At 40.9% G+C, this 18020-nt stretch overlaps 1 protein-coding gene across 1 annotated transcript; it reads right to left on the minus strand.

Moving 5' to 3' along the window:
* Positions 1 to 231: 231 nt before the first annotated feature.
* usp12b (ubiquitin specific peptidase 12b) lies at positions 232 to 16482 on the minus strand. The gene is made up of 10 exons (XM_026352654.1): positions 16334 to 16482; positions 12769 to 12849; positions 12400 to 12483; positions 10883 to 11012; positions 9979 to 10244; positions 9210 to 9286; positions 8964 to 9047; positions 7490 to 7687; positions 6582 to 6660; positions 232 to 4535 (listed from the first exon to the last, which is right to left on the minus strand). The coding sequence occupies exons 1-10, from the start codon at positions 16379 to 16381 to the stop codon at positions 4434 to 4436; spliced, it is 1149 nt and encodes a 382-aa protein (XP_026208439.1). The 5' UTR covers positions 16382 to 16482; the 3' UTR covers positions 232 to 4433.
* Positions 16483 to 18020: the final 1538 nt, after the last annotated feature.

Genomic DNA, 18020 nt, shown 5'->3' on the forward strand with positions numbered 1-18020 from the left:
ATTTATCACAGTGAGTTTTGTCTGGTTGTGTGTTGGTATGAGAGGCTAAAAGTATCTGAACTCAACATCTGCTCTACGGAGTCTTCTGCTTTTCTGCTTCTATGATGAGATGATGAGCACTAGCCACGTTAGCATTAGCAGCCTCTCCTCAGCACGTGTTTGCTGTGAAGGTCACTGCTTAATATCCCATTTTAACACAAGCCAAGAGAGAAAGACAGGAAACACCAAGAGTTAGTTTCATGTACTTTAAAGTGGATTTTTCCTTTTAACACAGTGATACACGTGACAGTTTTCAGTCAGTTACCTTCTGCACAGCAGTTTCTTGATCGGAGAACTTCTAATTTTCTTCAAAATAAGTGAACATTAGTTTTCTGTGTGTTACAGTGACATCCGTCAGATTACATGGGCAAATTTACTTGGAGCCGTTTATGCTGCCTGGGATGCCAAATGGATGGAACAGCGCATTTCGGAATAACAGTACTTCCGAGATATAATGGCCGCTAACATTTTTGATATAGATCTGCTGATTATTTCAAGCAAGCAATTATTTATATTCCAATAATAAAATCTGTATTTATGTACATGTCAACATCTCTTATTACATCCTCCCAAATCCTCAAATATCCAGGTCTTCCTACACAACAATGGTAGACCAGTAAAATTAGTAAAATATCAAAAAAAAACAACAACAAGTGAAACATCTAAAAAAAAAAAAAAAAGTTAACATAGACATTCATAATATTAATAGTATTTAAATTTTTAAAGAGCCTTATTTCTACATGGTTTTCCAAAGCTTTGTCAAGCCAAAAATGTCAGCCATTCAACCAACACATTACAATTTTAGGGACAGATGATCTCCATGAAACTGCATTACATTAAAAGACAGACTGATAACCAGCTCCAAACTGAATCTGTGGACTCGGAGCTCCCAAACGATGCTTGTTGTGCTTCTTTTTGTTCATTTCTAATACAACTAAAATAAAAGTCCACAGATTGCGTTGGTGCCTGGATGTAACCAGCAATTCAAGTCATTTACGATCGGACACTCGCAGATGTGATGGGAACGAAGAACAGGTGAATCCAAAAAAGCATCACACAACGTTTGAGTTTCATGTAGATTAGTTGAGTTTATGAGCAGCACAGACAGGAAAAGAAAATAAAACCGTTGACCCTGAAGTCTCGATCCAGTGAATGAATTGAAGTGTTCGGGCCGCGTCATCTGAAGCCGCTTCCCTCTACTGTCATTTACGCTGTTTAGGAAACTGGAAATAAGACTTTGAAGAACTTGTACTGTGGTTTTCATTAGCAGATTTTTATAGCTGGGTTAGTCAACATTGGTGGATCCAGTACTACAGAGGGTAGGCAGGTTTTACACTAAAACAATATTCACTAACAATATCAAAAGTCTCTGTAATACTGCAGTTACTACAAAGATGATAATTTCTTTTTCGCTCACCAACTGGAGTGTTGCTCAGCAGCAACGTGCTCATTACTTCCACTAGGGGTTGAAAACTATACATGGTCATTAATATGACGTGCCTGTGGTGGAATGGGAGCTTTTAGACCAAGTTCCCAGTCACAGGAACTGTAGAACCAGAAGTAAACTAGGAACCAAACGCTCCCTCTGAAGAGCCATGAAAATTAGGCACTTCAACTAAAACCTGTTTGTACTACTGTCGTGTGATTCTGATGTTTGAACTAGATGTAATAGATAAGTGAAGACGGACGTGGACTATGTGGAAGCAAAAGTAATATAGGTCACTAAGGATGCTGCCTATAAGTCTGTACTCTTGTGTAATGTATCTTTAAAGTGCTCAGAGTTCAGTGGGGGGGTACTTCAGGACCATAACACGTATTATGACGGCACTGGTCAGAAAAGGAGAGAAAGCAACTTCAGAGAACCGACGTGCACCCGAATCCAAAATGTGTTTTACAGGTCGAGCAGCGGCATATTTGTATTTTACTGTACACTTTAACATTCAGGTAATACTTGACCCATTGCCCAGGCCACTCAACTACTGAAGAATATAAACACCTTAAAGGTTACTAAGAGCATGTTTCCATTCACTTTCCATCTGCTGCAAAGGGAGTGACACAGTGAGCGTCCCTGTTGATCTGAGACAGCAGGGTTAGGCGGAGCATCACGAGCTCCGCCGTGTAAAACAAACCTGGATAAAACATCGGACTAGCACATTTGTTGCTGGATCAATCTAGAGAAAACAAGTAGAAGCTATAAAATGGCTCCTCAGCTGAGCGCTGTAAAATCTTACTGAAAGCATCAAATAACCTTTTTAAATCACAGGATATACAATCTATTGAAATTTTTTCTTCATCGTCCACTCGGCTGACTTTTGTCCATTAATCCAGTATGATGCAAATACACCAAGTTTAATAGCTCAGAGGTTTAATGGCAGATTTTTAGGCCGAGCACTTATTGTCAATTATAGCTCAGACAAGCAGCATTACTGCACGAGTACTTCCACCAACAGCATGACTCAGCGTTAAAGCAGGCGTTGTCACCACGCTGAATCATTTCCTATTGTGCTACATTCGATTTTTAGAGATTCGGAGGAGAGGAGGCCGTTTTAAAACTGCTGAGAAGAACACAGGCAGAGACAGCCTTACTGCATTGAATATACCACGTCGCTGACCAACGGTGGGTGATTTACAGACTGTTAGCATCACTCAGCATCAGCAAGGGCTCCAATTTAAGATTCTGGAGTGAAAAACATGTTATGTAAAGGTCTGAATGCCTGCCAGAGCTGCAGCTGCAGGAGAAACACTTAAGCCACAGAAGAAGTTTGCCAGCTCATGACTGGTGGCAGTTCTTATGTATCGAACCAGCTGCAGCACGGTATCTATACAGAGGTGCTAGTTCACTGTCCATAAATAAAGCTTCAATAAGGAACTCCAAAAAAAGAAAACACAACATTCAGGCAGGTTTCATGTAGTGTGGCAGATCAGATGTCAGAAAGGAAAGAAAAACGATTTTTCTTCTTGTGTCAAAAAGAATTCATAAAAAAATAGTCACAAATGTGCACATTCTGACTTTTTAAAGTCAAACGTGTTGAAAACAACACAAACCTTTGAGCAGAGACTGTGCTCGCTGTGAAAACCACGAAACTCCTGCTTAGAAAACGTTAGCTTGAGCTGCTGTCCCACCTGGCCGCACTTCGTTTCATTTCTCCATCAAATGACCTGTAATAGCGCGACACACCGCGACACACCGCTGACTTGAAAACCAGATCTTTCACCATCCACTTTTGCTGCTTCACCAACAAGCCTTTTAAAAGCCTTTTTTTTTTTTGGAAGGCTCATCCATTTCAGTTTTTACCATTTTCCTGCCTTAAAATAACAAATATTTTAGGTGAACTGCGTTTTTTTGGTCCTGCACTTCCAAACATTGCCGTGTTCTCTGCTTCAGGATGATTACTGCAGTTCACAGTAAAACACACATATAAAATGTCTCTGCTTATAGAAAGTGAAGAGAACAATCAGGCAAAACCTCACGTTGAAGTAACAAAACACTGAATGGTTAAACGTAACCATACATATCATAAACACTAATGCATTCATTCTCCAATATTCAAAACAAAGATAAATTCATTTCATCTTGAGTAAAAACTTCATTGACACCTCTCCAGTAGCTGGTTTTCATCTCACGCTGCTATAACTTAGAACACTAAATGCTTCTAGCACCACTTCATGGTACAAACACTGCAAACTATCAACTGCATCACCGCCTCGTCCTCCAAGTACAGGTTCACGCTACTCAACTGCTAAAGGTAGTGTCAGTGGTTTGTTTTGATATTAGCAGACATTTCTCTGTCTCCAGAGAAAAAAAAAAAAAGTGGGTGTTTTTTGTGTTTTTTTTAAGATGAACGCATGTGTGTGTTAGCGTAAAGCTAAGGAAAGCTTTACTGTCACTGTGGAAAGTCCATTTAGCACGCTGTTATGCACATACAAACTGCTAAAGAAGACTGTGAAGCCGTTGAAGGCAACTGTGACAGTGAGGATCAGCAACCTGCGACGCGTCTTCTGAAAACGCTGACTGCATCACGTCGACACTCCCAAACTGCTTTTTACCTCCAGTGAGCACCGCTTTACGCGTGATGTCAGCCTCTTGGATTGGTGTTACTCAGTGTTCCCAGCTGATGCCACAGTGCAGAGTGAGTGTTACAGATTCAGCCGTCTTGTTATTTAAGGTGCTCGTTGCAGTGTGGACTCAGAGGGTTCAAAAGCTCGTAATCCAGGAGGCTGCCATTCCACCTGCACACGTCTCTACAGACCCGCGTGGCGTTCCAGTGCAAAGCTCCGCCTACTGGGAATAAAGCCTGGATACGTATGTGAGCGCACTGGGCAGAGCTGGTGGCAGCCATAAGCCCTCCCCCTCTGTTGAGTGACAGTCCACTGGGGATTTACCACTGGCTGGTTCAGTCTCTGGACTGGTAGAACAAGATGTATCCTGACTCAGAGTTCTTGGAAATGTCCGATGTCAGGCCGTAGAACTCCTCAATCGCCTGTGCGTCTATTTTCTGTAAGAAAAGGAGACAGACGTTGAACGTCAGACATGCTCATAACGCTCTGCAGTGAAAGGACAGATTTATGACAACTAAACAATGCTTTTAAGAGTCGCCAATATTACATCCATCACTTCTGACCAGTACGTTCAGGTGTAGCACAGGTTGTCAGATAAGGTTTGTGGAAGAATGTTGAAGAATAAGAAAAGCAAAAATGCCATTTCCTGTTCTGTACTAACAGAGCAGAGAGGAGGAAACTGAGTGACGATATCTGAACATTGATGCATTAAATTCATTGTTTCGCTGTTGCAGCCATTCCACTGTGGCTTTGCTGTTCATTTGCTACCACTTTAAATCCAGTATGTCGACCAACTTCTGTTTTCTGTCTGTAAGGGGAGAGTGTGGGGCTGAGAACAAATTGCATTGCAAGTGTACTCTGTAAATCGTTTCAGATCCAGGTGGAAAACCCCAAACAGCAGCGATACACAGGCAAAAGAGGCTTTTAATAATATGTCTTATAATATTTAACTTATAATAAAGAAAACAATATAAAAAGAAATGAGAATCGAGGCAGACTGGGCGAGAAGATCTACAAAAAACATAACTGCAGCTCTGCAAAGTCAGCAGAGTGTTACCGAACTCTGGCAGCTTCTGTCTGCTGGACCAGATGTTCCAGTGGGCTTCTTTCCCACCATAGTGGAAAAATCCACAGGGTTAAACATCAGTTCTCTAAGACTGTGATGGAGCAGTTTCCTCTGTATTCGAACAGCAGAGTGACTTCACCCACTGCCAGGGAGATTTCAAGTAAAATAAACCTTCTTAATTGTAAAGAAATGCCTACAGTGTCTGGACTTGATGTTTAAATGGACCAACCAGACGCATCAGACAGTTACATGTGTGTTTCTACTATTGCAGACGTCCACTGGTTTCTCATTTATTGCTATTAAACATCTGTGAACAGAAACTCACAGAAACCATCATGACTACACAACCAGTTAACTGCAGCTTGATTGCTGCGGTGTCCATTCTCCTTGGCTCCCAGTAAGTAAAGTAACCAGCTGAAAGGTTACTTGGCCACAGCATCACGCTGAGGCTCTGTGTGCTTGACTGCCCGTGACTGAAGAGCTACATCATGCTTTCGGCCAGGGATAGACCCCCCCCCCCCCCGCACTGATGTATTAATCATCACATTATCAGCACTGTCATTGAGCTGTTGCATCTGTGACGGCTGTCATGCCACCTACAGTGTGGATGGCAGCGTGCTGAGAGGGGGGGGAAACTGCTCAACAGCGGCTGAGCGCTATCACACATGTTTGAAAGATGTCAGACCGCACTGCTTCTGTGAAGGCTGCCATGTTTTCTCTTGTCATGGCATCAAAGAGTGAAAGGCAGATGGTTTCGTAGCAGAAGCAGCAGGGGTTCAGCAAAGCAGCAATTTCATGACAACCAAGATGTTAATCTTATCTAAAGTTAGAAATATTGAAAAAAGTTTAGTCGTCACAACAGCATCACTTGCTTGTAGGAGAAGAACGAGGGCTTGAGCAAAAACAGCAGCACTGTTGTATTTTGTTTCTCCCGTGGATATTTCTATCCAGCCCTCTGTTTCACTAATGGGATTCTAATCACTAAACCCCACTTTAACTCCTCATTAATATGTCGAGGTATCTAGGTCGGCACGTCAGAAGAACTACACGCACACACACACACTCTCACACACACACACACACACACAACATACTCAACGCACCAGGATCTAAACCAAGTCTGGAGGGACGGCTATTTGGAATTCCTGTCTGGTCAGGATGAGATGGGATCTTTGGAATGGTTATAGAGTACCTCGACAATGTTAAATGATTTAAGTCCATATTTAAGCTAAAACAATTCACAGTCAGGAGACATGTATCTCTGTATGTGGACAACTTGCTTTTTAACAACATTTATGTGGAGATTCTTCAATAGTTGTATTCTAAATGTGAACGCATCTACTTTATGTTCAAATGAAAGAGAAATGTTTTTAGAGAAACACAGTAGAGAATCAGAGAATGAGACGGTATTTCTTACCTCTACAATGTCGTCATCGAAGAGCAGCCAGAAGCCGTGGCTCTTCACGATGGTGATGTAGTGTCCGCGGTTGGGACCACTAAAGTGCAGAGTAGGGGGAAAAGTGAATAATCAATCTCAAAAGTGACTGTGGTAAAGAGGGGAGAGGCATTTATATTTGCAAATAAAATGATTTCCAGTTTGTGAAAACTGAGTTTCTGGAAGTAACATGCTCACATCAACAAACTGCACCTTAGAGTTTTCATTCTGCATCATTTTTATCTACCTAGAGAACACACCAATGGCAGACTTTACCAAACTCATCTCCAAGTTGAAGATGATCTGATGACTTATGATGTCCGTATACACATCAGACTCATCACGCCCAAATGTCCTGAGCTGAATTCAGCTTTGAGGTGTTGCTGTCAATCATTAGGGCAGCGGGAATCCTTAGTTTTGACAATATTTACTTGGACTCTGGTCCCCGTTGTCTCAAGAATATGCTGAGAGGAAAACCATTGCAAGCCACTTTAGGAACATACTTTACACCCTCTGAGATGAAGCTAATGTTTTTATCTAGTTAGTTTTATTCTGATTACTATTTCTATGTCCATCGTTTTAATTTCATACATTCTGTTTGTTTGTTTTGATGCTTTCTTTATAAAGTACCAAATTATTAGCTGATTGACTTTTATCTTCTTTAGTTGACATCAGCAGATGACATTTTGATGACGTTCTGAATTTTCAACATTAGAAAACTTGATTAATTTGGGGAATTATAGATCACAGAATTCCAAAAACTTGTCATTCACATTTTAAACAGCTGAAACAAACGCCTATAGATGCTGCAGCTGTGAAAACTAGAGAATGGACGACGGCCAGATTTTCTGGTAGTGTTGTTGTGTACCTTCAGTCATGATACTACCCACCTGCCACAGTGTACGACGACAGCCACCAGGTCGTACATGCGGTCGGGGTTGGTGGCATCCCCAGATGTGTTGAAGAGGCGGAGCTCCAGGGGGAAGACGACGCGATAGGACAGTTTGGTGTAGCGGTGCAGCTGGTCCATGTATTTAAAGCGCTTCAGGTGTAGGGCGAGAATCATCGGCAGCTTCTTTACCCTCATCCTGATGGGAGAGTGAGGTTTTTAAGAGCACTGAGCGATAACCTGAATGCATAACAGGAAACCTACTCCCAACACTCTCAACAACAAGTTTTTGTTTTTGTAAGTAAAGAAGATTTTAAATCCCAAGCTGAATAAAAAAAATGAAAGACAAGATAAAGAGTGTGGCTTATACAAGGTCAGTGGAGAAACACCAGGAGGGCTGTTTGCTTCATCAAAATCTCAGTTGGCTAAAAGGTTTCCACATTGACACCATTACCCCCCCCACCAGGAACAAGAAGTGCATTTTTAGATGCTTTGTGCTCCTCCTCATTTGGCCGAAACCTTGGCTAGCACTCTCACAGCATTTCACACAGTGTTAATGTGAGGTGCAGTCGTCGGTGACAGCACGGCTCTTTACAGATAATGGATGTTACTTGGTGCACTTAGCAGGAGCTCAACCACAGTGGATGGTATGTGGAAAAAATATGTGCAGTCGTACTCGTGAGCAGATGCATTGGACGGACAGCGTATCAGCGTTAGCCATGTTAAACTGAAGACGAGCTACGTCTGGTGGTTGTGACATCACTGTGCAGTGGTTAATAATAGACATCGTGGCCCAGATCGACTTGAAACAACCACAATGAACTTCTCAGAATCTAACAGGAAGGTCTTGAATAGGTGCTATAGAAGCGTCAGATGTGGTTTTGAGGGTTCTTTTTAATTAAACAAACCATGACTGTAAACGTGTGTTAAGTCGTGCTCTGCATATAGCTGCAAACAAACTCATGACACCTCAAGCATATGCAACTATTTTAAACGTTCCATGTGATAAACCTGAAAACAAAAACACAAAATAATGTGAACAGGAAGACTTTAACACAGACTGGCCTAAAGTCACCACTACACGCCCAATACGGTGTCAGCTCTGTCCACTTGCTACAGCAGCCTATAGCTGTGGTATGACTTTACTGTGTAACTTAAAGCTTCGACCATTGTTAGCTAGTGTTACGCTGCTGTCATCTTGTAGCAGCTCAGCACCATTTGTGAGGCCATTGTCTTTTCACAGACATTTCATTAATCCTACACACAGCACAAAATGCACGTTACATGTATCTGACAAAAATGTGTTTCTGTTGTAACACGGTTTGAAAAACAAAACACTGGTATCGAGTTGTAATCAGTCCCGTAACAGAAGAAGAAGCCATAAACACCTCTATTCAAAAACAAAAGAAACAAAGAAGAAGAGTCAGATGCTAAATGTGTATGGCAGGAAATCAAAAGCGGCTAGTCTCACCCACCTTTTCTGGGCTTCCTGTTTGCTGCGACACTGCTCGCAGTAGTACTTGTACTCACTACATAATGTCTCTGTGTTGCTGAAGCCCCTATAAAAAAAGACACGCACAAACATTTACTAATGCAATCCATCAGGAGTCCACAAGACTAGAATACTCGCTTAAAATTATACTTTTTCCTCCCTCATGGCTCTCCATATTAAATAAGTACATTTACACTTTTCAACCTTCACGCTTAAGAGCACAGTGTACCTGAGACAGTGTGTGATGGAGGTGTTCTGCTCCACATCCACCGACAGGTCCAGGAAGTCCTCGTCTTTACTGCTCACCTGCAACACAAGTCAGTGGATTGTTTTCTTTAAAAGAGATGAAAGATTTTAAAAATGCAAAAAGCACATAGTTAAGATTTATATATTATCATTTAAATGTAAATATTGAGGTTTAGTACACCAGTGGTTTCTTTCTTTTTCTATACATCAATATACAAATTGGTGTATTTTCTATAGTCAGTGTTTGTGCAATGCCTCTGACTGTTTTTTTTCCTCTTAATAGCTCTCTGGTCTCCATGATGACTTCTCCATTTTAACAAAAAATTCTTCATTTACAGGTAAAACCAAAACTTACACACCAGTTGTCATTTAGAGCTATTTATGGTTTGAACAGTGAGTCGCACTTGGGTAACAGCAAACATCTGTCAGTCGCACATTTACTTTGCTCTCTTTAAATTTGGATGTTCTGACTCAAAAGGTGCCATGTTCTATATTGTTTATTACTTGTTTTTTTTTTAGTTGTAAAGTCACTGTTTATGGCATTAGCAGTTTTTGGAACTGAAAACCACCCAAAAGTATTTCAGTAGATCTTCAGAGAAATATGGCCTCTTTAATACAGATGTAAAACACCAGGAAATAAAAGCTGAAATTCTTGACTTTCACCTCACATTCATCTTTTGGTCTTGAACCCAAATGTCAACAGTGTGCACTAAACACACTGCTTGCAGTACCCACAGACTACTGACACTTACAGCTTCACAGTTGAGGCAGCGCGTCTCATTGGTCAGGGTTCCCTGGAAGATCTCGTGGACCCAGGTCTGTTGTGTCTCCTTTCCCCCTTCTCCTTCTCCTCCTGCCTCACTTCCTCCTCCTCCTCCTCCTCCACCCCCATTCTGCACCAGTTTTCCGTTCTGCTGTCGCTCCTGGCTCTTCTCCTCCTGGAGAAGGTCTGCGATGGTGTTGAGGAGGTAGTTGAGGAATTCGTGAGCATCCTGCTGCATGTAGTTGTCAAACAGCTCTGAGAGGAGAAAGACAGAGATACAAAACATATTGTGTTACATAACAAATGGTATATACATCAAATATAAGAGAGAAATACCATGGTGACAAACACTAAAGCATATAGAGAAGTGGAAAGAGGAATACGGACAAGGATTAAAAAAAAAAAAAAAGACAGAAACAGATGGGGAAGGAAGAAGGGTCGGATAAAGAGAGAACAGAAAGTAAACATCATCAGCACAAGTTGGCAAGAAGAAACGGAGCCAATTAAGACTGTCTCTTCTTATTCATCCGCTTTCCGCTCCAGGATTCGGCTGACAATTTTATTTCTTCAGCTGTGAGATGAATTTCTCATCTGAGATGACTCCGTCCCCTGCCGCTTTATTCTTCTTCTTCCTCATCTCTCCTTTGCCAATCATTTATCTCAGCTGCATCGGGCCACAGTGAGAGGAAGCTGGTTTCAACAAATAACTTATAAAAGAACTGTACATTTCCAAACACCTGGTGCTGGACAAATGTTTCCCTGAGAAAAATACAGGAAGTGTTTAAGTTTCTGACAGAAGCGACAGCTGCACGTACTGTAGCAGAGAAGTGAAGTCAAAACACTTAACATAAAAAAAAAAAAAAAAAAAAAAAAAAAACACTTTGTGTCATTACCATTCTCCTTTCTCAGTCGTGAGATGAATTTCTTCGGTGGAATGACTCCGACTTTCTTCTTCTGTGTGGCAATGCTGTTGAATAGGTCGGCCAGACAGGTGAGGAGGGACTCCTTACGACGCGGCTGCACCTGGAGAGAAGGAGCAGGAAGACGCACCTGTCACCATATGAAGACTTCAACAACCCAGATACCAGGGCCTGGTAATCATTTCTCTGACATGCAAAAATACAGAGAGCACGTGATACGACATTCAGTCAGGTTGAACCTTGACACTTTTCTAATCTATGTGAGTGAAGTGGAAAGAGCTTCAACACATACACACAGTGTGATATTGATGACCTATGAAATGTATGATTGGCTCTTTATCCGGGTGTTGGGTAACTGAAGAAGTTAACTATTTAAAGAGGCTTGAATAGGCTCTTTAATGATACTAGACTAAAAATAAAATAAGATAATCTATTGAAAAAAGACTTTATCAGGCTAATTCTTCTGGGAATGTTTCCACAAGATACACATACACACAGTAAACCCCCCGCCGCCTCTGTTTTCAAGTGCAGCAAATTTTTCACTCTCTTATTCAGGGTCAAGTTTTAAAGTCTCTCTCTGACAGTTAAGCATTTTTTCAGATTTTGACTTCTTAATCATCAGATGTAGAGACACCAGTAATTCTTGGATGCTTGATAGGTTATTTGGTTGTGGTCAGTTTCAGTGGTAAAGATGTCAGGATGTGCTCTCATTTTTAATCCCCCTGTTGAGGGTTGTGGTTAGGCACTGAAGACCGTGTTCACATTAAAGGCTCTAATGATGAATTCTTTCTCTCACATTCAGTCTTTTATGTTGATGGTTGACCTTCACGTTTGAAAGATGTATCCAGCTCCTAAACAAGTTTAGCTTGAACAGAAGCTTCTACATAAGTCTTCTACAAGACTAACAATTCTGACACTTCCTCATCTCTCCGATCACCTCTGTCCCTTGTTGCTCTATGTTTATTTTTATCAGACTGTGACGAGATGACACTGAATGATGACGACAGGAGATATGTGCACACAGTCCGATCTGCCCGTTCTGACACTGGTCACATTGGCTATGAATAATGTTTTGTTCTATACTGCACTTTGTCTTTTTAAACACAGATTCATGCACCAACTAACAGCTCTAGCATGAAGTATGAAGTCCATTATTAAAAAGGTTTCTCAATTCAATTCGAAGTCTGGAAGACACACTAAGAATGGACATGAGGAAACGAGCTCATCCAGCAACAACAAAGCTACAAACAACCCACAATGCAACACTCATTAACAGGATCATTCTGTAACACGAGCACCAGTACTCTATTCCTTTAAAGGACAGCATCTGCTGTCATGAAAACCTAAACCTAAACCTTACAGTAGGACTATTATGGTATTTTTGGGCATCTAAGTACATTCTTTTAGTATGACCAACCAGTACACTGTGCAAACCTGTGGAAAGGAATACTGCTAGCTGATGCTGCAATAGTGTTTCACTCAACACTTACCTTGTACGCCAACACCTTCTCTCTGAACGGTCGACAGAAATACAGAGCCTGCAGCACTGAGTTACAGTAGCAGGTGTTGCCAAACTAGAAAAAAAAACAGAGACAAGGAGAAACAGGAACAAAGGGGTGAGTAGAGGGTGTATTTGTGAGATATGTTTGCAGTTAAAAATACATTTTCTTCTTCTTATACCAGTAGAGAGGCAGCCGTGTTGGAGGAATAGGGCTGGACACAAGTCTGAATATTCACACGTTTGACCATTACAGCCTAAGGCTGTAATCAGCAAGTGGGTACACTGAACATATGCAAAAAGTGCTTTTCACTCCAAGTATGGGGCGACAGAACGACAGGATGTGCATCTTGTGACTTACATTGACTAATCCAAAGTAGTGTTCATTAACGGGAAACTGTTCCGGTCCAATCTCCTTTTCCAAGGCAGAGGCATTGGTGCCCTAGAAAAGATGAAAGAAACACATACATTCAAACACTGGGCTTCTTCTCTGTTGTTTGAAACACTTTTCCTTTGCGTACAACTATGCATAAGAAGCAATGCTTTGTCATGGTTTCCTCTTCATTGTTTTCTGTTTTTCCTGCTCCATTTTCTCTCTGCTCTGCTGGATGGTCAGCCATCTGTTTGTTGCAGCTGCGTTTCCCACTTCATGTCCTCTGATTTTCTCTGCTCAGCGGCAGTCTCATTACTTGTTTAAATATATTTAATATTCTGTACAATGATTTTTAAAAGAAGTGTAATTTTTTACGTCAGACCTTAAGTGGCCAAAATGTTTTTTATGCTAGCTCTGACAGAGGAGACAGAGAAACAGAAACAATGAGACATTGATGATGACAATGGTGATGTTAACGATGATGCAGCTTCCCCATCAGGGATGAATGACTATATAAGTGGAGCCAGACTGGTGTTACTCATCCTCACACTGCAGTCTGTGTAAAGTCAACAAGAGGAGAGCAGACCACGGCCAGGCTGATGTTATTTAGCTAACAAATGTGGATGGCGCAGGGTTGTAAACAAAGTGAGTGAGGAGAGAGGGTAAAATCTGTGGCAAAGGATTTAATGACTAGGCCCTGCAAATGCGTGCTTTAATTAATTTGTGTTTTCAGCTCTGGTGTGGCGTGACAAAATTACTCTGTTTCCTGAACTGATGGAAATGAAAGTGAAGCGAGCTCTGCTGGTTGCGCAGGGCGGCTTGAAAAATGTGAAAAACGACACCAACTTCAGTGGAAACTAGATTAGAAACAGCACGGCTAAGTGACTGCTCTGTTTTGTGATTGCACTATGTTTATTAATCATCAGTCTAGAAAAAAGTATAATTTGCTGTGTTACCCTAAATCTTAAAAGGAACTGTCAACAGGCTGACAGAACTATACAAAATAAATCAAACATCTATTAATGCTCGTCTATTAATGCTCTTTTATATTCAGCTAAATAAGTCAAGTATTTTAACTGCATCCGTGTTAAATGTTGTCAGTCATGTGAGACTGACAACAAACAGGAAATCTATTTAGGAAGATCATGTGACGTGACTCAAGCTCCAGCAGAGCTACTACAACGACAATGCTGAATCATTGTTTCATCAGCAACATCAATATGAATTAAAGCCACATGGTGCAGCTTGTGGAAGTCAAGCTAGCTGTAGCATAAGACTCAGAATCATACCACCCAAGGAAGTCAAATACTAATGCTGTGTACCATAACCTGTTGCCCACCATACATACACGCAGGGCACCCTTTCCATTGGGGTGTAACGCACAGGCTTTGACCTTACCTAATTGGTTAGGTGGTGGAGCCTCACTCAAAAACATTTAAATAGAAATTTATCTGCACTACGGCCAGCACTGCTCGCTAAGTCTGTGTCACAGGAGGCTTTGAACACTTTACCCCATTAGCACAAATTATGGAGCATAGTTCTAGTAAAAAAATCATGATTTGAAATGTTGTTTTAAAAAAAAAAAAAAAAAACTAAACTGACTCATTTCACAGTATATGGATAATATAAAATAATACTAGTGCAGACAAGATGTAAGTTTTGCTACAAATACTACAGTATTTTCTTATTGACACCTTACTTAGTATTAGTATTATGTCAACACTTTCCTTTTTTATTTTCTGGATAAACTTTTTTTTACATAAACACAACTGTATTAAAAAAAAAAAGTAAATAAGATTATCAGTGCAATAATGGTTGTTAGCTTATATAAAAATTCCAATGCACCAAAAACTTTTGTTTGTTTTATGTGCAGCCCTCTTTAAGTCATATATTTGCATAATATATCTAATAGTTTAATTAATGTCCTATTGTGATATACTGTAGCTTACATAATTTGTTCTCCTCCAGACTGCCCTCAGACAAATGATGAACAAACATCTTTACCATTTTGGTCATTATTCCACGTGTCTTATGATGACTTCCTACAGTTTTCTTCTTGAAAAACATCAATACCATCCCCAGCACGTTGCCATTAAACCAATACTATGGTGTTTCTTATCAGTACTGCCCAGCCCTGGTTGGAGCAGCCCTACTAATGGAAAAAAAAGCAGACAGACACACATACACACACACACACACACACACAAATACCTTCCAGGCAGCAACTGGTAGGCTGCCAAAGTAGCAAACAGTCTGAACAAATATGCCAGCAACAGCTAATATTTAGCCTTGTTAGTATTTGTATAGTAGGTGCTGGTAAATGACAACGGCCTTCACACTGAAATTAGTTACATGGTTTTGTGTCTGGTACCAGACGCACTGTGTCAGAGCTCACACGCAGAATCCCTCAGACCACCAGCAGCAACCAGCAAATTAAAAAGGCTGCATCGGACATCTCTGTGGCATCTGCCTAACCGGCTGTCAGCTCTGAAAGGTGCAGCGGGTAGAAACAGGACAAGTTACAGTCAGAAGTTAATCTCCTGGCTTTAAGCTTCCCTATCTGCCTCTGTGATTTAACTGCACCGTAAAACACACAGAGCTGTCACATTAAAATGTGATAAAATGAAACTGAATTACAGTGTCTGGTATTTTTAACAACAACCTCTCTATAACAATTTGCCAAGAAGGATGTTGTTTACCAATGGTAGCACACTGTTAGCAAGCCTTTTTCCAACTGAAGTGTCCTTGAGCAAGGCACTCCAGTTCATGTTTGTGTAAAGAGGCTTATACACAGACAAACATTTAAATTGTAAAGATCCACCAAACATTTTATTTTCTCCCACACCAAAACACAACACTAGAAGAGTCTACCGAAGTGGAAGAGCTGCAAATTTTGAGAACCAAAACCCGATCAATAGCCAAGTGTGATCTCCAGAGGAAATATTCAGGGTGTATCCCATGACAGGAAATGCTGATTTTCTCCATTAGTTTAGACATTAGGAGACAGTAATGTCAGCTTGTTTACATATGCTGACCGTACAGATCACAACTCCAACCTATATATGAGTAACTTTACAGCTACTGTCAAAATAGTTGTGATTATAATAAGAACCCGATCTGGGATTTTGACCTGGAAGAACTCTGAGCAAAATAAAATGTTCAAACACCCCAGTCCAAAACAGACGCTGGAGCTGCCGCTTGGCTAGCAGGCTAAGCTAGCCAGTTTTCGCCCGTGGGTCAACCCTGCCCTTTTCGCATAAACAAACAGGCAAGCAAACCAAAGTTGGTTTATAAACACATACGCTTAATATGTGTATAATGTTAGCATGTTATTGTACTAAACTACAACATCCGAGAAGCTAGTGAGCTACTGTTGACAGGCTAAGCTGTACAAGTTTCTGGAAAACCCTGTGTGTTATTCTCATGTTGTCCTCAGAGGTTAGCAAACATGCTAGCACAGAAGCTAGCTTAGCGTCCTGGCTCACTAGCCAAGGCACCGGACAGACCCGCAGAGCACGAATAGCAGCGATACAGCCGACTCTCTGCTCCTTACCATCGTACAAATCGAGGCGATCTTTCGGACTGTCATCAGTATTTCCATCCGTAAGCCGCCATGTTGGACCGAACCCCGATGCTGAAATTAGGAGAGCCGATGCGGCTGCAGAGCTCCGGCAGAGCCTCCTGCCCCTGTCTGTGAGCGCTGTCAAGTCACACAGGGCGGCAACAAGCACTTCCGGTAGGAATTTCAAAATGAAAAGCTCTTTCGAGAACACACAAACAGAGAGCGGGGGGGGACAGACACTTTCTAGCTTTTCCTGCAGCATCAAATCTGCTGTTTGTGCTGCAAGCAACAAATATTGATATCCCGAGAGGTCAGATAAAATTATATTTTGTACTCTAAAAAAGCTTTGCAGGAGATGGTGTGTTTCTGGTTGGACTTCCAAATATTTCACATGAAATGGGTATAAATTATAACGAAACGCAGACATCGTGTGAGTCATTAAACTATAAATGTAAAACAATAATGGCTTATGCCAAGAGCCGGCTCTAGTGCAGAGGGTGCTTTAGTAACCTAAAAGAAATCTGCCACTAAATTGCCCAGTTTGAGACTAAAATAATGATAGATCACAACATTTATTTTGTAAAAGATTTGAACTTCACAGTTAAAACTCTAATGAAATCAAAACATTTCTAAGTAAATAAAAGAGGAAATGTTTCTGTAAAACGTCCTGTTAGTGATCTGTGACCTGAACCAATCAGATCTGAGATCAGGTGACAGTTAGGCCTCTAGGCCATGAGATCTCTTTCTTTAAATCATAGCAACTAGGTGTCTATCCATGAATGTCATTTCTCCTTTTTAATGATGAATTAAGGTCGTCCGCTTGCCCCCTGAACACAACAGCTGGAACATGATGCTCTTTTCCACCTGACCTCTAACCAGGTTACACATGTTAGCTAGCTGACAGGTAGCTAACCTAGCAGCTTCCTACTTTCATGTTAGCTTAACTGACAACATAAGTAGCAACATAATTGAAATAACTTTCAAGATTAAAAAAACTTAATTAATGCCAGAAACAATGCTAAATTGTTTAGATAGCCAATCATATTATTAAACAGAACGATATATTGCTGTGTGTATTTAATTTGGAGAAATGAACAACACAGAAACTAGTTAGCGCAGTTAGCATTAGGCTAGCTGTCATATAACAGTTGGCATGAATGATCATACTTCGCTGGCCCCACGCTGATCAAAAAACGGGAACATTACAGTTTTGTAAGAAAACCTTCGTAAAAACAAAGAAACAAACAAAAACACTTACCTGAAGCCCTTGACTTTGGCGGTCGGTGCTGAAAGAGCAGGTCTAAATTACCGCTCAGCCACAAAGGAACGGCTAACGCCATTGGTCAGTCAGCGCTGCCTTCTGATTGGTTGGTGAGTCTTCATTCATTTGTTGTTGTTGTTGTTTTATATAATTTATTATACGGTTAAATTTGTAAGGTCTTTACATCGTACACGCTGTAACGTACTTTAAGATGACTTCTGTTGTTATTTGGCGCTATACAAATAAAACTGAATTGATTCTTAAGAGAATAAAACCTGAATATGGAATTGTTAAAGAGCGCGTTCAAATAAAAATAAAAAATAAAGACAGGTCATCCCATAGTGTGGGGTTCATTATTTCACTTCGTATAGAAAGCAGCACAGGTTCCGGTATTGCTCGCTGTACATGTGTCTAACT

Source organism: Anabas testudineus, chromosome 18 (genome assembly GCF_900324465.2).
Source record: "Anabas testudineus chromosome 18, fAnaTes1.2, whole genome shotgun sequence".
NCBI classification, from domain to species: Eukaryota; Metazoa; Chordata; class Actinopteri; order Anabantiformes; family Anabantidae; genus Anabas; species Anabas testudineus.

Coding starts and splice junctions, on each gene's coding strand:
- usp12b (XM_026352654.1), bottom strand. CDS start 16,381: ATGGAAATACTGATGACAGTCCGAAAGATCGCCTCGATTTGTACGATG. Junction 10,245..10,882: donor ACGACTGAGAAAGGAGAATG/GTAATGACACAA, acceptor TTCTCCTCTCAG/AGCTGTTTGACAACTACATG. Junction 4,536..6,581: donor TCGATGACGACATTGTAGAG/GTAAGAAATACC, acceptor CTTTTCTTACAG/AAAATAGACGCACAGGCGAT.